Source organism: Delphinapterus leucas, chromosome 1, assembly GCF_059928025.1.
Source record: "Delphinapterus leucas isolate spDelLeu-1000000601 "Yukka" chromosome 1, BTC_Dleu_Yukka2, whole genome shotgun sequence".
In the NCBI taxonomy this organism is placed as follows: domain Eukaryota; kingdom Metazoa; phylum Chordata; class Mammalia; order Artiodactyla; family Monodontidae; genus Delphinapterus; species Delphinapterus leucas.
The window spans coordinates 33,746,197-33,770,802 of NC_143129.1; the positions used below are offsets into that span (position 1 = coordinate 33,746,197).

General features: G+C 46.1%; 1 protein-coding gene across 1 annotated transcript in view; it reads right to left on the minus strand.

Moving 5' to 3' along the window:
* The window catches only part of SDCCAG8 (SHH signaling and ciliogenesis regulator SDCCAG8), a 263,252-nt gene that overhangs the window by 9,087 nt on the left and 229,559 nt on the right, over nt 1-24,606 (minus strand). The window contains 2 exon segments of the mRNA XM_022579435.3: nt 846-879; nt 881-970. Coding sequence (XP_022435143.2) covers nt 846-879; nt 881-970 — 124 coding nt within the window.

The window sequence follows — 24,606 nt, forward strand, 5'->3', positions numbered from 1 at the left end:
ACCCTAACAAACTGCTTGATGGGGTAAAAAGCCCAGCCTCCCTGACAGGAAGAGAAGCAATTTAGGGAAAAAATAAAGGCTTCATTCCCTACACCAAACTTACCTGGACACTCTTTCCCCCATTATCCCTGCTGGTGGCCCCAGACCTAACCTGAACAGGGAAAGTCTGTTAAGGAGTCAGACTTAGGCTCCATTTTCAGTGTCCCTACTTGCTAGCTGTATGCGCTTGTTTGAGCCTCAGCTTCCCCATCTGTAAGATGGGGATAATCAATCTTGCAGGCTTGTTCAAGAGTAATGAGAGTTAATGCATGTTATCTATGGAACACTGCCACGCCCTCCGCAAGCACTCCAAACCCTAGCCCAATTATCAGCCAGCTGATTTAAAGCAAGACTCCTACATTCCATTCACAGGGACTCCCCTAATTGGGAGCACCTCTTTCCTCCACCAATTCAAACAGACACGTCCCCCAGGGGCAGTTCAAAGCTGACCTCCTCCAGAAAGCCTCCTGACCACTGCCTCCAGCCCTGCTCTCCCGCCTCCTGCAGTCCTCAGCGGTGGTGCCCACACGGTGCGGCTCAGCACTCCGTGTGGCTTGGTGCTTCACTGTGGGTCTGTTCTCCCGTACGAACTTTAGCTCGCTAAAGGGGGCAGGTCCAGGGCCCACACTTCTGTGTCCTCCATTGTGCCCAGCACAGTCTTCAAGATCTCCCTCCCAGCTTATTCGCTAACCAACGTGACCCCCGGGGATTTTAGCCTGGTAAGACGCAGCTCTGTAAAAGGAACAAGGGAAAGACCACGTGTACCCCGGTGCGTTCTCTGGTGGGTGAGGTGCCCTGCACAGTACCTGGGATCTCAGATGTCCCACCTCTTCAGACAGGCTGTCTCTCCAGCAGAAGCTGGTTCTGCTTGCTGAGGAGCTGCACCAGCTGCTGGGCTGTGGCCTGGCTGTGCTTGTCTAGTTGCTTTAGCCTGGAGAAAAATCCACCGCAGAATTAGGGATGGGTTCTGAAGACTGGGGGCAGTAGGCCTCAGAGAGCAGGGGAGCAAAGACTTCAGCCCTCTCCCTGTTTTCCAGTGCTCTGTGTGTTGGAGGGAAGGTCCTGACAATGAACTACGAGCTGGGAGTCAGGGTGACCCTGAAGTGAGGCCCTTGGACGGACTCCATAAGGTGAATGGAAGTGTATCAGATATGAAAGGGAATTGGGAGTCTTTTCGGTGAGCTGTCAGTTAGGGAGCACACAGATAAAACTGAATTAAAACTCAAACCTTAAACTCCCAGAGGTCAAAGATGAGGGGCCTAAATGCCTCCACTGTTCAGCTGGAAACATCTCTGGCAGACTGGAGCAGACAGCCGGTCCCGGCTGGGGAAGTGGGCGAGGGAAGGCGGAAACACTGAACTAAGGGTTTTCCATTATTAATCACTCAGTCAATCACGAGCTCTGGCATCGCTGACCAGATGTCTTTAAAGATCCTAAATTTGTCATTCTGCTGATGGGCTCTCCTCTCCAGACTTGCTAATTCTCTATTATCCTCATTTGTCCACAGACGGCTTCCTACAACCAGTAGCACACTCACCCATGGAAATGTAGGCCTTGGATTAAATTTAGACTTGAACAACTACCCAGAACTGTTCCGGAAAGAAGTTGGGTGTGTCATATGCCCTTCCTCACAATCCTCAAAAAGCACCAACAGTGAAATTAAGTTGTATTTTCACAGGAAAAGTTCAAGATGCATTTCAAACTTCAGGCTACATGTCCCGCATTGAGTCAAAAACTTCGAAGATGGTTCTGCAGACCCTGGGCTCAGCCTGCTCTCAGTTCAAGCTCTCCAGCGACCCCATTTCTGGCAGGCTCTGAGCACAATTAAACATCTGTGAGGACAGACATTCGGGACTTAGGTAGGGGTGGGCAGACTTGTTTACTAAAAGGATGCAGCACCTGGAGACAGGTAAAACTAAAACCTAACAGTGGTCTAGTAATTTGCTCACGCTCTCCTCAGGTTCCTCCGCCAGTGGCAACCCTCCCCATTTCCCAGATGGCACCTACCGCCTGCCCCGCCCCCTTCTCGAGCTCCAGTGGGTTTTGCAGGAGGTTGTTCAAGCTGCCCCAGGAACACTTACTGCACCCCAGTCTGCACCCCTATCCTCTCTGCCGAACACTCTGTGCTCCGGGTTTTCAGTCACACCTGGTTTTCTACTACCCCTCCTTCGAAGTGTCCCACATTGCAAGGGTGAGAGGCGGGAACTGGAAATACCCGATGCAGGGGTCTAGCAGGTGTGGCACATGCTCCCCAGGTAGGAGCCCGCTCTGACCACGTCCATAGGTCTATGCCCCGCCCACTGCCCCTGCTGTTTCTGGAGAGAGCAAGGACCAAAGACAGTCCTTTTTTTTTTTTATACAGCAGGTTCTTATTAGTTATCTACTTTATACCTATCAGTGTATACATGTCAATCCCAATCTCTCAATTCATCCCACCACCACCACCACCCCAGACCCGTTTTCCCCCCTTGGTCTCCATACGTTTGTTCTCTACATCTGCATCCCTATTTCTGCCTTGCAAACCAGTTCATCTGTAGCATTTTTCTAGATTCCACATATATGCGTTATTATACAATATTTGTTTTTCTCTTTCAGACTTACTTCACTCCGTATGACAGACTGTAGGTCCATCCACCTCACTACAAATGACCCAATTTGTTCCTTTTTATGGCTGAGTAATATTCCATTGTATATATGTACCACTTCTTCTCTATCCATTCATCAGTCGATGGGCATTTAAGTTGCTTCCGTGACCTGGCTATGGTAACTAGTGTTGCAATGAACATTGGGGTGGATGTGTCTTTTTGAATTATGGTTTTCTCAAGGTATATGCCCAGTAGTGGGATTGCTGGGTCATATGGTAATTCTATTTTTAATTTTTAAGGACCCGCCATACTGTTCTCCATAGTGGCTGTATCAATTTACATTCCCACCAACCATGCAAGAGGGTTCCCTTTTCTCCACACCCTCTCCAGCATTTGTTGTTTGTGGATTTTCTAATGATGCCCATTCTAACTGGTGTGATGTGATACCTCATTGTAGTTTTGGTTTGCATTTCTCTAATAATTAGTGATGTTGAGCATCTTTTCATGTGCCTCTTGGCCATCTGTATGTCTTCTTTGGAGAAATGTCTATTTAGGTCTTCTGTCCATTTTTTTTTTTTTTAACATCTTCATTGGAGTATAGTTGCTTTACAATGGTGTGTTAGTTTCTGCTTTATAACGAAGTGAATCAGCTATATGTATACATATATCCCTATATCTCCTCCCTCTTGCGTCTCCCTCCCACCCCCCCCATCCCACCCCTCTAGGTGGTCACAAAGCTCCAAGCTGATCTCCCTGTGCTATGCGGCTGCTTCCCACTAGCTACCTATTTTACATTTGGTAGTGTATGTATGTCCATGCCACTCTCTCATTTCGTCCCAGCTTCCCCTTCCCTGCCCGCCCCCGGCCATGTCCTCAAGTCCGTTCCCTACGTCTGCATCTTTATTCCTGCCAAGGAGAGTCTTATTTCCTGTGTTTGTAGCTACTTAAAACCAGGTTCAGGGTCTCCCTCGCCCCGAGCCTGGGTTGCAGTCTGGCCCTGCCCAGGCTCCCGATTCCCTGGATCGGCTGGGACAGATCCCAACCAACAGCAAGTATCTTCCATCCAAGTGTGAGCACTTTCCTGCTTCCATACTGTATAAATTACATTACCTACCCTCCCCCCCGCCTTGCCCCCATTGCCCTCCTTCTGATATTGGAGGAGAGAAAAAAACGTTTCCTCTGGTGAAGCCTTGGCCATCGCAGCTTTGGGAAGCCCAATCTACCCCCACTGCCATCCATCACGCTGTTACGTGCAGCAATTGTTCCTGAGAGCACAGTCTCAAACCCACCCCAGTGGTATCAGACCAAACCGAAGTTTTCCTCCACCGAATCCTCAGCATGGAGAGGCTGGGAGAAACAATGACATCCCAGGGAGCAGAGAAGCCAGGCCAGCCAGCTAGGGCCAGGGGGGCATTCTGCCCAGGCTGACCCACTCATCTGAGCAGCGACTCTGCTGTCCAGCACTGGAGTGGGTACCTTTGAAGACACAGAGGTGTTGAGAACAGACTTTTTCCTTGAGAAGCAAACAATCTAATGCTTTGCTATTTAAATCAGACAGGCAAAAACATCCTCATTAGCAGCTGAGCTCTCTAAACCGTCAGGTGTAGGTGGCTTTCCCCCTCCAGTTGAGTCTTGGGTGTGGAGAGAGCGACAGGCTAAGAGCTACTGACGTAGTAGTAGCCCACTGACTTCAAGCTTGCTTGAAACAAATGAAACAGCAGCATGTGAAAAATAGGTGACACCATCGAGGCTTAAAGTCAAGAAGGCGCCAGGAGTGGTCATCCTCCACGTGGTCCCTTGCCCCGTGTATGGATCAGTGAGATAACGTTCCTGCTGACTGATGGGTTTAGTGTGTGTTTTGGGGCTCCTCGAAAGAGTGGCTGCCGGATTCAGGGCTATGGGCTGAGCCAAAGCCTGTTCTCCCAGCACAAACAGCCGGCCACGGGCTGGCTGCACTGCTCACCGCCAGAAGTGGGGTCAGTTCCTGCCTAGACCCTCCTCCAGTGGAGCCCTCAGAACCTAGATGAGGCTCAGCTGGTGGTGTTCTGCAAAATGTGGGCCTTGGAACCCTGCAGCAGATATCCAGGATCCCAGGCCCCGCCCAGACCAGATCTATCAAGTCCCCGGGTGTGAGCCCCATATCAGCAGCAAACCAGGGTTTTCCTGCAGAAGCACCACTGATAGAAGGAGTAAGACCCTTGGGCAAGTCCTGCCTTCCCTCCAAGAGGCTGAAGCCTCACTAGCTTCACAGCTGAAGAGCCAAGGATGGCTTCACTCTGATTCAACTTGAACTCCAAGCAGTCCCTCTAAGGAGTGTTTTTTCTCTCTTTAAAAAATATGCTCCCTCCTTTTTCAGAGTCAGCCTCTATTGTGTCACTTTATTGCAGCAATAAAGTCAATCACAAGTTCAGAAACAGTAAAAACAACAACAAACCCAAACTCACATTTGTTAAAAAAAAAAAAAGCAAACAAACTACAACCCAGGTTTTACATAAAACGGACTTTGTTATGGAAATATATTTCAGTGGCAGCTCTCTCAAGGCCTATTTTGAATATTAGGAAAAGACTTGTTTTTTAATTAAAAAGTTATTTTTTGTAACAGCCTTCCCCAAACACTGTACAACCCAGCCTACGCTATTCATGAATGCTTTATTACCATCAGCGAAAAGAGATTTCTTGGGGTGTCCTATTGACACATACACTGTCTTTTATTCTCCATGGCGGTTACTGCTCTCATTTTTGTTGTGCTTCTAAGTTCAAGTCTTCAGCCAACCATAGCTGCAGCTGCCACCACTGACAAGAGCTAACATTTACTGAGCCTCTGAGCTTATTCCTCCATTAAAACTCACTACAATCCTAAGAGGTATGGCTAGGATTATCATCCCATTTTACAGATGAGAAAACTGAAACTGACAGGTTCAATTAACTTGCACAAAGTCACACAAGGAATAAGTGGCAGAGCATGGAGGCAAAGCTAGGCCGAGTACAGGTGTTCTTAACCACCGTTAACGGTTGGTTAATTCACTGAGTTACCTCAGCAAACCAACTCTTGGTAAACAGTTCTCATGATGTCAAGAATTACAAAAGATCCCTTCCCTTAGGGGGTTCCCAGCCAATTAAGGAGACAAAGTGGGTGCTGCACTGAGGGTACCACCAAGGCATTAAACCACAGGGTCAATACGGTAAGTGCAAGGACCAGGAAGGCTTGTGCCTACTTAGGAAATGGATCACCATTTTCACCATCATCTACTAAGTGCTTACTATGTGCTAAGTGCTTATCATTTATTAACTTTTTAGTGCTCATGACAATTCCATGAAGCAGGAACTGTTGTTATCCCCACTTTAAGGATGAGGAAACTGAGGCGTAGACAGCATATATGACTAGTCCAAGGTCACTCGGATGGAAATTTGGGATGTGAAAAGATGAATGGGTGTTGGTCTGGCAGGGGCCAGGGCAGGGCCTTCCCACATGCGAGGTGGTACTGTAAAGGCAGTGGTGTCTGGAAACTTTGTGCAGTGTGGCTTGACCAGAGGCTGTGGGCTGCTTGGAGGGAGGTGATGTTGGGACCCAGTAACGATTTGAGCCGAACTAACAACGGATGTTGTCCTTCAGATAACGGCATTGCCATTTACCAAGAGAAGATGGGAGGAGGGACAGAACTGGGGTCAGGGTGAGGTACCTGTGAGACGCCCACTCACCCCCCCCCCAGCACTTATTCAGCTTGGGGCCTAGAAGTGTCTGGCTGGATCTCCAGCTGTGCCGCCCAGATCTGTCAAGAGGTAAGGCCGTGAACGTGCTAGGGAAGCCTGGCAGAGATTTTCAAGTTAGTTAAAATTACAGACACCCAGGCCCCCACCACCTACTGGCCAAAACCTCTGCTGCAACGAGAATGAACATGGCCAGGCCCAGGCCTTGGGGAGGAGCCGCCTGTCGAGGCTGGCAGAGGGCACGGAGCCAGAAGACACTGACGGATGACGGGAAGGAGGATGAATGCCGGGAGAGGAGAGGGGCTTGCGGGAGAAGCAGGGCAGCTTGTTGAGTGGCCGCCTGCCCTTCAGTAGGGAACTGTGGCAGAAGCTGCTTTCAGGGGCGGGAGAGGGGAGACCATCCTAGAGAGGGGCTTGTCTGAGCACAAGGCAGCAAGAGGGTGTGCTGAGGATGGAGAGACGAGCCGCTGGGCAGGGTGCCCTGGAGGAGGGAAGAGAAATCCTCAGAACTGGGCTTGCAGAGGCAGGAGGCACCTGGGCAGCAGGCAGGCCCTTCTCCCAGAGGCAGAGGGAGGCAGGCGAGGTGAGCCTGAGCCTGAGAGGCCTCCTGCCCAGCAGCCTCCTTGTTCTGCCCCTGGTAGAGGGTGCGACAGTTTGCTGAGAAAGGAGGCCATGAGACAGGAGTTGCTCTGCAGGATGAGGGAGCTGGCCAGGAGCAGTGTCTCCTGAAGGGGTGCCTTCTCAGGTGGACACTGGCATCCCGACCTGCCCTCCGGATGATCTCACCCCCTTCTCCGAGCCCTGCAAAGCCCTGCAAAGCAGCCTTTGGCTGCTTCCACCCACAAGCTGGCGGCCCCCTCTGCCTGGAACATGACTCCTCCTAACTCACAGGGCTGGAAACTACTTGTTTTCAATGTTCAGGTCTCAGCATAAATGTCCTTCTGAGAGGAAACAATTTCTTGTTCTGTTTGGGCCCTTTGTTTTGAGCCACTTCCTGAACAAGGCGTGAAGTAACTAAAGGAGAGAGCGGGGCTGCCCCCAGGGCCTTGCAGAGGGGACTTTCAGACAGCAGCCCCTCCTGCAAGGAGGGGCCCAGCCGACAGCCTGCCAACCACACAGAGGTTCTGCACAGCAGGAAAGAGAGAGGATTCATCAGCTTTCAGACTTCAATCCCTAATTGGGATGCTCCTTTCCCAAGGCCTATACCTCATCTCTGGAACAGGCAGGTGTTCCATCCTCTCCCAGAGACCCCCAGGACATGCTCACTGTCTGCACCGTACTGTCCCGGCCCCCAGGGGAGCTGTGGCTAGGCCAGGCCCCTCAGGGGCAGGAGGCCATCCCTTCCTGCGAAGCCCCGGGGCTCCCCTGTCCTCACAGGGCACGGCGGCCACAGGAAGGACACTTCCAGGCTACTCTGCACCCAGGCTGGGGTCACCATCCCGATCAGGGCCCATTTCCTTAAGGACCTGCCATCACTGGGCAGACTGGGCCCCCTCAGAGGAGAAGAGCTGCTGCATGGCAAGGGCTCACCTGTGCAAAGGCTCCCTGGGAATTACAGGCGGGCAGGGGCAGCAGTTACGATGGGAACAAGCAGGCCCAGGTCTCCAAAGCCCAGGATGCAGATACAACTAAAGGAGACTGGAATGTGGGCTGGGCCCAGGCACATCTCTATTGGTCCAACAGTGATGCTCTCTGCCACACCCCGCATGCACAATCAGAACCAACATTTTTTTTTTTTTTAAATATGCACGACTTTAAGATAAGATGGAGCGAGTGGTGAAATACAAAACAACTTTATGGAGCTGAGTGGGCTGGGAAAAATATCTTATGCAAAACAGAAGCAGTGCAAGCTGCCAGCTCTGGTCCTGTGCTTCAGACACTCATTTGCTATGAATACTGTGAAAGCAAGTGAATACATATATTTAAATTTTTGTATGTTGTATGTGATACATACAAAATATATGCAGTGTCTAAATAAGTTATGAGGCATAATAATCAAATGAACACTTGTGAACCTGGTGCCAGTGCTGTGGGACCACTCCCTATGTATTTTCTCCAGCCCAGCCCCCTACTTACCCCGGAGGTGGCCAGTAACCTCATGCATATTTGGTTTTTGATCAGAGGTTTTAGTTTCACTCAACATTTAACCTGTGAGCTCCCTACAAACTACTGTGGGTGGTTTTTTGTTTGCTTGATTGTTTTTGGTGGCGATCGTGGTAAAATGTCTTTTGTCCTGCAATGCTTTCAGACTAGAGCCCCTCCTCAGATAATTGTTTGCAAAATGCTCAGACCCACAATTTCCCTGGAAGAGGGGCTTCCTCATGTAAATGAAGAGCACTTTTCAGCTAACATGTGAATTTCAAAGGTGCACATACTGTGACTGTAAAATGTGCACTGAGTTCTCTACTATTCCCAGTAGAGTACTCTAATATTTACTGAGCATTTACTAAAGGCCAGGGAGTGCTGTAGGCAGTAACTAAATGAATCCTCGTAACAATACTGCGCAGTAGGTATTTTTATCATCTGCATTTTGTGCGTAAGAAAAGCCAGGCACAGAGAAGTTAGTCATTTGCCCAAGTTCAGACAACCAGAAGGGGTCGAGCCAGGATTAGCAAGCCACAAATGGCGTGTTCCTCCTTCTGTGCCCTTCTCACATGGGTGGGACCACCCCTAGTCACCTGTCCCTGAGTCCTCCTTGCCTCCTCCCTCTCTGTCCACATCGATTCTGTAGATCAGCCCTAAACCTTCTAAACCCCTCCACAGCTTGTTCTATCTTACGCATCCCACCAGAGCACCCATCTACACTTACTACAATCATTGCTGGTCGGCCTCTCCCACTGAACAATGAATAACATTTAAGGACAGGAATGGGATCTTGTTCAGCTTTCCATCTCCAGCACTTAGCAAGGTGCTGGACAAATGGTGTCAGAAAGAGCAAACCGGGCTTCCCTGGTGGCGCAGTGGTTGAGAGTCCGCCTGCCGATGCAGGCGACACGGGTTCGTGCCCTGGTCCGGGAAGATCCCACATGCCGCGGAGCGGCTGGGCCCATGAGCCATGGCCGCTGAGCCTGCGCGTCCGGAGCCTGTGCTCCGCAACGGGAGAGGCCACAACAGTGAGAGGCCCGCATACCGCCAAAAAAAAAAAAAGAAAAGAAAAGAAAGAGGAAACCACTTACCAGTGGACAATATTTATACCAAATATAATACCTGTAATTTCATGTATAGTGTAAGTACGTTTTAATATTTAATAACTTTGTTCCCGAAAGAACATAACATATAAATCAAATAATTTTAAGTATGCTCTTGAAATCTGTCACTTAATTAAAAGAATCCTAGAACAGATGAATGAGTGCTGGACTTGGAAACAGGAGACACGGGTTCAAATTCCTATCACAAACTACCTATTTTACTTGGGCACGAGGCTTGATCTCTCTCGGTCTCAGGTTCTCCACTTCTAAAATTGAGCAAAGAACACCTCCTGACCTCCTGAATCAGAAACCCTGGGGGTGTAGCCAAGCAGTATGTGTTTTAATAAGCCCTCTGGGTGACTGTGATGAATTCTCAAGTTTAAGAACCACTGGTATGCTATATATAATTCACAGTATCAATCACATACAAAATGAGTTCTTCTGGAGAATAATGTATTTTGCGTGGCTCCAATTTTGATAATCAAAACAGCCAACTGTCTAAATGAAAACTACCCTAGTCTACTCCTAAGTTTTGGTGTCAGTCATAAAAACTTAAGCAAATTGTGTGATCACTTTGAATCTCAGTTTCCTCACATGTGAAATGACAGGATAAGCTAGAAGTGGATCAGCAAACTTCACACCACAGGCCAAATCCAGCCTGGTCCACTGTCTGTTTCTGTACAATCTGCAAGTTAAGAATGTTTTTTACATTTTTAAATGATTGAAAAAAAAATCAAAAGAAAAACAGTATTTTGTGATGTGAACATTCTCTGACATTCAACTTCCAGTGCCCCTAAATAAACTTTCATTGAAACACAGCCATGCTCATCCACTGGCGTATTGTCTATGGCTGCTTTTGCACAGTAACAGCAGAGTTGGGGAGCTGCAACACAGACCATATGGCCACAGAGCCTAAAATATTTATTACTTGACCCTTTAGAAAACAAAGTTTGCCAGCCCCTGAACTAGAAGATGACTAAGTTCTCTTTGAACTCCAAACTTCTACAATTTACAGAATTTTACTATGTTCCTATCCTCGAATACCGCCAGCTATCTAGTCATAACGGTACACCTAGGTTGCCCAAGTCGAAGTTTTGGAAACCCAATTACCCTAATTACTACTGCTCTAGGTAATTAATTTGGTGAATAAGCCATATTAAAGTTGTACACTTTGTTCCAATGCTTAAAAACTGCTGCCACATTTTATGAAATTCCATCTCATTAACGTGGCCACACAGATCAGCTAGAATAAGCCATGTGCTCGGAAATCTGGAACACATTCTAGCCAGTTATCCTCACTTAGAAAATTAAGGCAGTTTCACTAGCTGGTGTGCTGTTTAAATATCCTTTGCCCAAATCTACCCTTTTCAATAATGATTTCAATGGAGGAATTCATTCTAAGGGTCCTGCAATTCTGGGGAGAGTTTACATTTCCAATAAAGACAATTTACATTCCTGTACTGCCCCTTTAATTTTTCATTCTCTCAAATTTCCAATGAGCCTTGGCTGCCTGGGGAGTACAGCAGGGGTCGGTGGCTTAGGGCAGCAATGGGGAAAAGACCCCTGCTCTTCTCTTCAAAAGGGTCAGGTCCTGTTAGACATGTTAGAGGCAACTTAGAGGTCATTCAGTCCTGCCCATTATGGTGAATCTGGGCCCCAGAGAGTACAAGTGATCTGTCCAAGGTCCCACAGACTGTCTAGAGTAAATCTAGGACTGAAACCCATGTCTCTTGACTCCAGATCTAGTGCTCTGCAGCATTTCAAAATCCTTTTTTTAAAAGGCCCTCACTTCTATTAAGGACCTTGAGAAAGGTGACACACTGGGCAACGTACTGGGAAATGGCTGACCCACTTCCCCAAAAAGGCTGGGGAAAAGGGAGGCAATCCTTAGCTCAGTGCTTTTCTACCTAGCTCCGTGAAGAGCACCAGTGTGGGTTTTATTATTGTTCTTTTTTAACTTCCACTCTGTTGCAGACTGATAGTTTTGTGAAGTACTATAAAAATGCTGTTGCACTGCCTAACTGCTATAAAAGTTTCTAAGCACTTTCAATCTCTGTTCTTACCTTGTCACCAAACAGTTTGAGGACTCCTTGGTCTGGGAACCACAGACTGGCGTTGGCATGAAGGGTGCAGGAACCAGAGGCCAGAAGCTCCAAAACCAGCTTGGAAAACTCTCTGGAGGCGGCTCAGGAGCCACAGGACTCTGGGCGAGCCTGAGGTAAGGGAGGGCCCCGGCGGTGGCACCCTGGAGTCCCTGACAAGGTCCCTGGCTCTCTGCTGGACCAGCAACTGCTTAAAACACAGCTGACTCTGGAAACGAGGCACAGTTTCCCCTCAGGTCATTTAGGAACATCTGCTGCATAGCTACCTTGCAGTCTTAAAAGAGCATGTGCTATCTGACCTGACTGAGCTTGTAATTCCCTTGGAGGGCTGGGCATGAATAAAGGATCCGCACCACGAAACAGTGGGGACAGGAGCTGACATGGCAAGAATCTCAGACTCTGAAGGACGTAGGAAGACCATTTGCCTTAAGCCTCAGATACCCTTAACCAGTTCTTTGTAAAACAAGAGCAGAGTCATGGTGAGCACAGCCCCAGTGTGCAAAGAAAAACAGGACAGAGGAATGAAAACTGTTGAAAATCATAATCTTTGCAGAGTAGAATCCAGGCCACTTAGAAGTTCTAGGAGAAAAACCCACATCACCTCTCCTGCCACACCCGGCCTAAACCTAAGCCTGAGTACTCTCTTTTCAAAAATTAGTTATTTGGAAATAATTTCATACTTATAAAAAGTTGCACAGTGTGGCGTTTTCAGGAAGAGTCTGTTGTCAGGCAGTCCTCTGGGTGCCCCCAGAGGCTAAAGCCCTCCTCGAGGGGTCCTGGAGTGTGTCAGGTTCCACACTGTAGTGAGGTTCCCTCTAGTTTCTTCATGTTAGACCAGCCCCATCCTTGAGGTAGTCATACTGGTCACAGAGGTGTGACGAAGTGACAGTGAGCCCACGGCAGCTAAGGAACCAGACTGTCACCACGGCGCACTTACTGGCACACATTTAATTAGCTTTTAATAAAAGTAATTTGATAACTACTCCTGGTCATCCGCTATAGAACTGTCAATGCTGAAAGCTTTTTTATTTAGCTTCTCTTCCATCTATACTGAGGCAGCCTCCCTGCTGACCCTTGTCAAAGAACCCCATCTGCTGGTTGCCAGGGTAACTGAAGGCAACCAATTGAGCTGAACAGAGTGACTCGAATAAAATCTGCAGCCAAAGGAATTCTGCTAAGAGTAATAAATCATTTAGTAAAAGGGGATCCTCCACACAGTGATGAGTGTTGGGATAATATGAATGCATAACTCTTCCAGCGAGAAGGTCCATGGCAGATCAGAGTGGTTAGGCCTGCCAGAGGGTTCATTTGGAAGCTAGTGGGCTCAAACAGCAGAGAAGTCCGATCCTGCCCATTTACATGCCACCATGGGGGAGAAGGAAGCAGCTAAATCGGTTGTTTAATGTTTGGGCTGCGAAATTCTGAGTTTTAAGAAGTGGCAAGAGAACCAGTCCAGGCTTCCAACACTCCTTACTCTATTTTTCTAAAGTACTACAAGTAAACAAAACGCCCCATGTAGCCCAGGAAACTACTGTGGCCTTGAGGAAGGTGGCAAAGAGAACAAACACTGAGATTGCTTTGGAATAAAAATGTCTAGCACCATCTCTTTGTCATCAATCAACTTTTAGGTGCTCCAAGCAGAAGTCATCTAGGTGCACAAAATATGCAGTCCTTGAGATAGCAAGGGAGACAGGATTCAACTCGGAGGGTTGGGAGTATCACCATGGAAAGGTCTCAGAGAGGGTCAGGGCTCTGAATAAGAAAGGCAGAAGAGAGCTTCCCTGGTGGCACAGTGGTTGAGAGTCCGCCTGCGGATGCAGGGGACGCGGGTTCGTGCCCCGGTCCAGGAAGATCCCACATGCCGCAGACGCGGCTGGGCCTGTGAGCCATGGCCACTGAGCCTGCGCGTCCGGAGGCTGTGCTCCGCAACGGGAGAGACCACAACAGTGAGAGGCCCGCGTACCGCAAAAAAAAGAAAGAAAGAAAGAAAAAAGAAAGACAGAAGAGAAAGGGAAAACGAGGCCTCCGGGGGGCTGCTCTGGGTGACAAGAGGCAGCACGTTGCAGGCCCCTGGCAGTGGGCTCAGTGTCGTACCTGAGTCCCTCGCAGCACAGGACTCGGTTCCAGTCCTGACCCCCATTCCTGGTGAGCACCCGCTGTGTAGACTAGGAATCCCTACAGTCAGTAGTGCCCAGATTTTAAAAAGAAAAAACTCCAGACGTGCTAAATCATCCATCCAGCATTTAATCTGTATATGGCCGTTCCTTAGTGGTTGTGATGGGAGAGGCAAGGTTAAGGGCAGTAGAAACAACTGCCCCGATAGCCAATTACCATAGGGGATGAGGCAGCAGGGGTGTGTGCTGGGGGATGAGGGGTGGTGGTCAGGGCAGCCTTACCCTGCAGTGCCGCTCGTCTCAGGTTGCACCCCACCCTTTTAAGAGGTGTACAGGCAGGATGCTGACATCTTCCCAACCCCTGACCCACAGAGCCATGGGAGGACCCTGTATCCTAAGTCCCCCCCAGAGATAATTTCCTTCTTTAGAAAAGAGCAACTGCCAAGCAGAAGGTAGGTTTCCCCCCACCCCATCCTAGATGCCACCAGTGAAAGGATTCATCTTAAGAGTTTTAGTGAGATTCCGTAGACGGAGGCGTCAGGAGCGGCTGTGCCTTTTCCGGGGCCCCGCTTGTCCAAAGAGCCCACCAAGCAAAGCACTCCCGGGCCACTGCGCGTCCGGGAGCCACCAGCCCGGCCCCCACCCAGCGCGGGGCTATTGTGCCTCTGCGGGTTGAAGCGTCGGCGGGGCTCCACGTGCGCCTCTAGCGCCCACACCTGCGCTCGGCCCCCTCCGGGCGCCCGCGGCTGGCAGGGCGGCCTCGCGCTCCAGCTCCCGCCGCCGCCGCCGCCGCCGCCGCGGGCCCCGCCCGGCCCCGCGTGCCGTCCTCCTCGTGGCTCGGCCCGGCCCCGGGATGGTGGGGGCCGCAGGCTCCGGCGGGCGGGCCGCGGGCGGGGCGGGGGGGGGGGGCTGGTGCCCGGCATCTGGCTCCGGAGGCTCCGCGGGGGCTCGCAGGGCCTCTGGACTGCGGCAGAAGGAGAGGATTAAGCTGAGATGGCAGTTGAAGGAAGGAGATGGATGAAAGCTTCATTAACTCCAAGCTCACGTCCCAATTTCTTTCCCCTGAGAAGCAGTGTGAAAAAAGTTTGGTTTCCTTGTGATGGGAAAGTGCTGCGTGATTGTGTTTGCTTTTCTTACCTTTTAATTCCTTATTTGTGAACAACAACAAAAAATTAAGCATTGTTTGTTGATCATGGAGGACTCCAATTTTAATTAAGCAGGAAAAAAATCTTGCTAACAGAGAGGCTGAAGAAATATTGCAACCCGTTTTAATATCTATGTTAGTGATTAAGCTTCTCACGTGACTTAATTGAAACTGGCGAATATCTTAAGAACTCAAAGAAATGAAAATTAAAAGGGTGCTGGGTATGACATGTCTTTATTTTCCCCCTCCAATCTCGTCCAACAACTAAACTGACTTTTATGATCAATCCTAAAATGTGCCATAGAAAACAGACTTCCTGATTCCATAAAAATATCTTGAGTACTGCTTTATGACACAGTTGTTCATGCTTGAATTCCCTCTCCCTTCTTACAAAGTTACCATTAGTTACACTTCTAAACCCTACTTCCAATTCTTTGTCTCTGCTCACTCTCCGGAATTCTCCTCCATATTTCAATTCCCAGACACTCTTGAACTTTGCACATGCTGCCAGTTTCAGCTTGCGCAGAATAATCAGTATATTAATTCCACTCGGAGACAGTGAGATTTTTCTAACACAATCTGCCCAACCTGAACTCTTTCCTTCAGAAACACTTTGCCTTTAAAAAGAAACTCCCAGCATGAACCTCATATGAAGCGACATGTAACAGACAGTGCATGTGGCGCTGGGCGAGCAGCTCAGAATTAAAAGAGAATTTTTCACTTTGTTTCTTTGGTGCCATGTGCATAATGTACATGTGGACAAAACTGACATCAGACATTTAAAGCAAAAAAAGAGTGGGGGGAGGGGGGATGTGATGGTGGAGGGAAAGAAAGAAAATATGTTGATAAAAACAGTAACTTCTGTTAATCTACATTTTTCAGTTACTGTCTTAATTAAGAATGTTAGGAAATATGTTGCAGTTTAATTGCATTGTTTCAAGAAATTCTAATGCTGACAAATTTGGGACCATGTACACTTGGATGGTAAAAGGGATTGAAGTGGTAATTTCTTCCAACTGGTAGATAATCAAAATTATGCTTTCCACAGACAATCCCCCTGCCCTTGATCCTAAATTCAGACGACAAAGTAAGAATAGCCTAACACTTAGCATGTTCAGTATGAAATGAGCTCTGAAAAAGAAAGAAAGAAAGAAAGAAAGAAAGAAAGAAAGAAAGAAAGAAAAAGAAAGAAAGGAACGTGTTTTTAACCTATGTGTATGAGATAGGAATAATTTTTCAATATAAATACAAAGAATTCACAAAAAATGAAAGAGCACTTTATCTGAAATTTCTGGGTAACATTATTATCCTTGTAGAAAATAGTTATTTAGAAAAAAGTCGGTACCAATCTTCAAATTATTCTCTGATGACCTTAAGACAGTAAAAATCATTTGCCTCAGCCACAAGTACATAAACATAATGACAGTCTGAAGACACATTCAGATGTCAGAACACTGTGTCCTTTTCTCCTTCTGCAGCATAGACGCTCTAGGCTTCATTTCTCTTTGGAGGGAAGACTGCATCATCACAAAGCAAAATAAATTAAAATGTATTTTCCTTGCTCAGAGTACCTTTGATAGAAGTTATAGTAGACAGGGTAGCCTCCCACTTGCTACAGCTTACCACAGCCAACTCATTTTTAACCTGGATGTTGCATTTCTTACTTGATCCCATTGTCTGGGACCTGGGTAGCTGGGCTCACTGCCTCTGAGAAGGGAGGTGGCCACTCACACAGCACAAACCAGGCGCTGACCAACGACCCCCACTGACCTGACTACTTCAATCAAACTGGTTTGATGATTTGGTCAGTTCTTTGACTGGCTCAACTATTCATTTCACTGTCCATTAACCACGGTTTATGATACACCTAGAGCCTCAGAGTTAGTTATCTATCCAACTGAGGAGGTGGGCCTAACTTTTCTAGCAGCTAAAGATACAGCATTACACGTGCAATGGCCCTGAAATTAGAATAAAATAAGATCTGTTTGCCCGAAAACGTAGCTGAAATGTCCAAAAAGCTTGGTTAAGAGAACAAACTCGAAAGACCTGCTCTCACTAGGAGGTCTTGTGGCTTTTTCTGCCTCAGCCTCCCAGAACAAGAATGGCCAGAGGACTTGACCACAGCTGAAATCCTGCCAATGTGCTGCCACCATCAGTGTCTCAATTCTTAAACTTTTATTTATGTTTGTATTAGAGAACAGAATCCTAAAGGTCTCAAATTGCTGGATAAATGGCATGCGTGACCTCGGATTCCAGAGAGTTCACCAGTATGGAATTAGTACAAATTTTTTTCATGTCTCACAGGAGGTCCAAAATAGTGAAGGGACACATCTCTTGTGTGCTCAACACCTGGGACCACATAAAACTCCCAGCTGACTGACCAAGAAATGAAAGATTTTCCATCTTTTGGGGTTTCTGTAAATTCTGATGGTAGAGGACATTCCGCCCGCCCCTCCCCACAGTAGCTGGGCAACCTCCCCAGAAAACCCTTTGTCAGGCAGCGCTGGAGGCTGGTGTGCAGAGCCTGGACCCCTGCGGAGGGTGGCAGGAGGGGACACTGTGCTGAGCAGGACCGGAGCATCGTTAATCACCAGATCAGACAATGAGAGGAGAGTTCAAGTGGACACAGAGGCAGGGAGAACTCACGAGTGTAATTATAAGTTGAAAAGTTCTGAGTCAGTTCTCAGAGTTTAGAGAACATTAAAAGAAGAACACACAATACTGGGGGAAAAATAGGGAAGCAGTACACGCCCGAGGGCCAATTGCCTCTCCAGCAGCGGCAAGGCTGTTCCTGGGCTCGCAGGACCATTTGTTCCATTACACAATCTCCTGAAGCCATTTAGAGAGAGCTCAAACAACTGCCTGTACCAACACGACACATGGCTTCCCATCCCGACTCTTTGCTAATCCAGACGCTCTAACCATCTTTCTTTAAGATGCCATATGGTTGGCAGAAGCCTGTAGATCTAGCAGCACATCTGCTTGTGCGTTTCTTCTTCCCTCCATCCCCCCAACAAAAGAAGGATAGAGAGACAGACCAAGAGGAGGGCATGCGTGTGTACCTCTGCCTATATTGTTATTTCTTTTTACAGATTCTAACTAAATAAAACTATTACGGGGATGACTGGAATTATTCAGGGCTGGATCATTTTTTTACTAGACAACATGGCAGATTTATTTGCTTGTCAACGATTTAAATCAAGATTAGAAAAACAAAGGATGGATGATCTCCTTTCTCCAAAGGAAAACCGGTTCAAAGCTCTCCCTCTGGGAATCCTTGAAATGCTTTCTTGCCGAAGGAGAGGGACAGCACCCTTGCCTGAAGCGATTTCTCCTCTTCTTTTCGAGGAAGACAGACAAGCTGAGAAACTAGCAGATACCCAGAGCCTGCTTTGTTAGCAAGCACACGCGGCTGTATGCTAATGCATCGGCACCGACACGCTGCTTTTTTGGTGTGATGAGCAAAGATTGTTGACACTGTTGAAATCCTGGCTCTCCTGGCCTGTGAGCACACGGGCTGCCTCCTTGGAATCTGGCCCCCAGTAAGACAGGCTGCAAAAAAATAATACATTTTCTACTCTCCTGATGACTGAAATCTGGCCATTTGCAACTTAGAGCAGTTGGGCAGGGGGAGGGGACATTAGAAAAACATTCTAAGATATTCTATCAAGCTAGGAATCAAAAAGACACAGGTGAAAATTGTGGGTTTCTTTTAAACTAAAAGTTAAACCTGGTAGACATGTGTAAGTGATCAAGGCCAGGATGCTGGCTTCAGGAGCAAACCCTGAAAAGTGAGGGTGAGGGGCCATTATTGTAGCCTCTGCTGCACCGGGTAGCTGGGACGTTCCCACCACACCGGGCAGAGGGCAGTCTGCAGATGAGACAGCCCCACTAATGGCACCATCTCAGTTACAGGAGAAAAGCTAAGCTTCAGATCTTCTTGTAAATTTTTCTGAACCATATGTTGGTTGACCATGCATGGTTTACCAAGTCTGTAGAAATATATGGCAGCAAAAAAGCAAAGCAGATATTCCGTTGTTGCAAAAGTACTTTTTTTAAGTCAAAGAAGAGTAGGGGAAACCACATCTTCTGATTGCTGAGCATGAAATATCCCTTTACCCGCCTAAAAACTCTAAGAGATAGGTATTATTATTGCAATTTAACAGATAAGGAGACTGAGGCTTAGAAAGGATTACAAAAAAGAAACAAAAGATCCCAGAACTTTGGCAAAGTTATGCAGCTAGGAACTGCCAAACTCAAAAGGCCGTGCCTACCTCACTTACAGTCCAGGAGGCCCCAGGTGTGCAGCTACACTTATACACACAAGCATTACCTAGTGGATATGCCCAGGGTCAAGTATGCAAGTCTAAGCAGGTCACTATTACCTGGTGAGCAATACACCAGTTATAATTAGTATTCAGGCAGGGGCATCAAATAGTAGATTCCATTTACTTGTACTTTTAACGTGAATACAGGTTCATGTAACTGAAATGTATAAACATGAGACGTGACTAAAAAAAACATTGAACATTATAATAAAAATATCAGAATTTATCCATTCAAAAAGTATGCCCTTTAAACAATTCACCTTGGGGCCAACACATGCATTTCAACCACACTGCCATCACCTAGGACTTGCTGACATGTTCCTTCATAGCCTAGGGCTTAGTGGATACACATGTAGGTTTGTGATTGAGTGTATATTAAGTGCATTTCATCAAAATCATATGTTTTAATAAAATACCTGCAGTCTATGCTATACTAATCTATGATGAATCAACAGCTCAGAGCAGATATGAGCCTGATTCTATTATCAACAGGAACAACAAACTATCATTAACAATTCTGTTATTATCACTGAGATGTGGCTATGTAGAATGATGAGTTTAAATTTTAAAAAAAAGATGTATGTTGAAATCTGAGCATGATCCAAGGCAAATGCTTCTAAGCCTATTTCATTTCTAATGTAAAATGATACTACCTACCTCACAGGATTGTTGTGAGAATTAGAGATAACATGTAAAGTGCCCGGCACTTTGTAGATTCTCAATAAATGAAAATACAATCATTATTGTTACTATTTTCAATAGAGGGCTTCGGAGCATATAGAAAGTGCTTTCACATACATTAGCTCATTCAACTCTGAAAACAGCCCTGGAATGTAAGAAGTTTTTCTTCTATCTAATGAATTAGATAGTTGAGATTCAAAAATAAAATAACTAAAGCAATAAATAACAAGAGCTATTATTATTATTAATTATTTACTGAGCCCTTTCTACATGCAGTTACTGTGATAAGTGCTTTTCTAGCCATTTCCAATTGTAATAGCAACACTTTGAAGAACGTATTACTGGTACTCTTATAATTCTCATTTTGTAGACAAGAAACTGAGGCTAAGAGATGCTGCCAATATCTCGCCTAAATGCACATAGTTAGTAAGTGGCAGAGCTGGAAAACAATCCCAGGTCTGTCTTCTAAACCCACAATACTAACAATAGCTGTAAAATATTGAAGACAGGACTAAAAGCCAGATTTCTCTGTTTAAAATCCAGGGCCCTTTTGTCTGTACCACATTGTCCTTTGGGACTTATCTAAAGCTACTGTACATGTGACAATGAAATTTCCTAGCATAAAAATCCTTGTCCTTAGCAAATTTCTATGTATGCTAACAAATTCTATAGGGCTTATGGTTCAAATGTCATAAACAATGCACACTCACACAGAGCCTGAATGCTGGGTGCTCCCCTACAGCACAGTGAAACATTAAAGCAGGGCTCTTTTATAAGATGGCAGGACATGACATATGCATGTGAATGCATCACACACATAAACACACACCAACAAAGCTGTCATTATATATTTGGAAACTAATATCATTGAAACTGTCAGAAACTTTTTTTATCAAGATAATAGTCCTTCAATAAAAATTAACTGTCAGTAGAAGGCTTCCAAATCAAAATTATATGCTAGGGGTACTAGAACATTCAGAGGTTGCTGACCATATGCTGACATGAAGAAATGGGAGCTGGTGCAACTAAAATCTGGATTTATGGCTCACGTATGTGCTTTACCAGACAACCCTCTCCAAATAAGGCCACGGAGCTGCTCTTGTGAACTCTCTCCTTGTTTCTGGTGCAGTGGGACAAGGGGGCAGTCATCTCAGGTAGGCTCTTCTTGACCTCTCTGCTGTCTCCCTCCCTGTGTCCCCTTTATCTGATCGGACCTGGACTGATTTCTGTAAGTCAAGTTTCCCCATTGGTTCTCTCCTCTATTACCAGAGCTTCCAGGCTCCTAATTTCATTGCTGACTTCAACCCAGTTCAAAGTGGAACAGGATTTCAAACAAACAAACAAAATAAACAAGCAGGAGCCTTTGCTATCACTTCAGTGCTTCCAAATTCATAAATCTTTGATCACATTTTCAGTCAATATGGAGGGAGGGTCCCAGCACATGGATTGTGAATGGAAATGTGTTACTTGGAATTTAGTGCTCCGTAAGTGCAAGGTGCCCCACGGGTTTCAGACTTAAAGGATATAAATCTCGAAGGCTTCTCAAGAGTACTCTGGAATGCATCATTATGAGGCAGCACTCATATCTACCAAGAATGGAGACCTACATATTAACTGTCCCACGAGAGTGAGACTAGGTGCCCCAGAGGCAGACATTTTAAATGATATGTCTTTCACTAATTTCATAGGCTGCAGTAGTCCTGTGTGGTAGCATGAGAACAAAAATACTATTTTATTCTAACTTTGCTAAAGGTATGGGTAGGATGGACTTCCCCTATCATAAGTGAGTGTGACTTCCTGAGCAAGCTTATCCACTCTGAATAGGACCTATATAACTTACACCTCCTGGAGTACAACACAAGCTCTGATTTCCTATTACACCTTGTTCTGTGTGCTGGGCACTTTAGCAACTCACATAGCTCGTGTTTGCTGAGCAATTTACTATGTGTCAGGTACTGTTCTGAACATTTCTGTGTGCTAACTTGTTCAATTCTCTTAACCAATTCTCATGATTTAATAGGCTCATATTAAGTACCTTGCCCCAAATCACACAGCACAGAAGCTAAGCCATCTGGGTTCAGGATGCACAGTCTTAACTACCCTTCCCTACAATGACTCTCAGAGACATTATGTAGGAAAGGATATGATGCCTACCTAGCCTACCAGCCATGGGAATTTGGTGTCATTTAGCCTCTTTGACCCTGAGTTTCTTCAAAGCAAAACATAATTTAAACAACAATTGTCACACCTATCTATGTCAAAGGGTGGATATATGTATATTATATTCTCTCACATGTTTACTGCTTTCTTTTTCCCACGTGCAGAAGTCTTTTCTAGGCCCAAGTCGGTTGTGACCTCCTTGAGGGGAGAGGCCAGTATCTAGTATATTTTGGTAACTACCATGGCCAGAGCTCATAGTTAGTCATCACCATCTTCATCATAGCCTTATAAGTTGTTGCCACTGTGGGTGCTAATTGGGGTCTCCAAAATGAAAAACCAAGGAACCTTTGCTTTGCTAGTTAAAGACAGGGACAAAGCTTGTTCATACTGCATTTGGTGTTTAAATGCCTTTTCCAAAACAGTCTCAGATGAATTGAAAGGGCGGTGAAATTAGCCAGCTCCACTAAGACACAAAGCAATTGTCTGACCTGGACTAATGTAGAGCAAAACGAGTGGTATCTTCCCTTCTGGAAGCCCCTGAGGTCAGGTTTGTCACCTGCCCATGTTACACAGGGATATTAAAAACAATACCACAACAACTGACTGGACACAGCTAATGTGATGAAAAGGGTGATGAGATTATATACATAAAAAGAAACACTGCCTTTCTAGAGACAGAGAAAATTGTTAATACAAATGAACAGATGCTTGGGAAGAAAATATTATTTCCAAAACCCAGACAAAGCTCTATTTATTACATTTCAGAGACACTTAAATTATAGTGTCTGAAAGCTATCCTATCAAGGGTATCTGTGACACCTAAATTATCTAAAAATCTGAAAGGTTAAGCCGAAATAAAGACTTTACTGTGAGAAAGACTTAGGGAGAAAAAGTTCTTTTTTTTCTCAAAGGATCAGGTGATTAAATCTACTGTGTAGCATAACCTAATGAGTACTAAGTTCCAGCACTAAACTTTATGGAAATCCAACAGAATATTAAATTCAAAATTCATTCAGAGATGTTAATATGTGCTATTTTAAAATCTAAATGCAAATTTCACTATTCCTATGGTCTGTTGATATTCTTGTTGTTCACATTGGTTCTTTGGGCACTCCGCTGCCCCAAGCTCCAGGCCTGCCCCAGGCGCTCCACAGAAGTCCTGGGGTGTTCTCTGTGCCTCTGTGCTGGGCCAGGCCTAGAATGGAGGTGCTGGGCGTGGCAGCCACTGAGCAGGCTTGGGCTCGGATTTGTTACCATCAACCCTGACCCTCCCAGAAGAAACCAGGCTCACCACTGCCTCTCCCACTGACTAGCATGCTTCTGGCTGCCTCTAGGCATTTCCAGAAAATGGACTGTCACACACTAGGTTAAGGAGAAAAAAAGGAAATCTTATTTAGTTGGGCCCAGGAAAAGTTAAACAATGAATCAAGTGACCTGAATGGGAGTCACTGTCACAGTCCAGTGTAGATATAACTCCAAATCTTTTCAGTTCATCATTCCAGCCAATTCAATTCAAGTAAAATACAGACTTCAGTCTAGATTGGAAAGACAACAAAAACAACAGCATAAGGAAGCACACTAAAATCCATTATCGCCTGTGATATTTACAGGTACTTTCAATCTATGTTTCCTTAGGATGGGGTGACCTGACCTTGAATGCCAGGGGTGTCCAATAGGAATCTTTATCACTCTATGCAAGTGATAGAGTGATATTGCCTTTCTCCCTTCATCTACTTCTTGTTTATTGTTCCACCTTACTTCCTACACACCTCACCGGGTGTTGTGCAGCTTAGTAAGTTAGCAAAGGCTTGTGATTTTCCTAATGAAAGGTGTTAATGGTGTTATGTAAATACACAGTATTATTTTGTCTTTATTCCAGCATTCCTGGATTGAAATAGTTCAGTGTGTGTAAATATGTTGAATCATGTGTATTAATTGCATTTTTTTTTGAGTAATTCCCTGGCATTCCAGTTAACTAAGTAGATGCAAGCTTACTTGCACAATGAAATATTAAGCGTAGTCTCAGACAATTAGTCATAAGTCTTTGTGCCTTTCAAATCAAATTCTAGCTAGATGAATCCACCCAGCACTTACAGTCATTTGCTTGAATACTAGACAGAATCACTAAGTTGTGACCTCCCATGAAAATAAACAGAGGCAGATGCAAAGGTTAAAGTTTACAACATAGCAAGTAGCCTACCCCAGAAGATGGGGACAAGTATGTAAGCTCCTGGTAAACAATTAGCATAAATAACCAAGGAGCCTAAGTGTACAACATTCAGAAAAAAAATTTAAAAGTACGAATACCACCACATGTTTTAAGTTGGAATTTCCAAAAATAAATATTACTATGAGGATCAAGTGTCAATGGGGGCCACGTTAGCTCTTTTTTCTTTTTTTTTTTGCGGTACGCGGGCCTCTCACCGCTGTGGCCTCTCCCGTTGTGGAGCACAGGCTCGGGACACGCAGGCTCAGCGGCCATGGCTCACGGGCCCAGCCGCTCCGCGGCATGTGGGATCTTCCCGGACCGGGGCACGAACCCGCGTCCCCTACATCG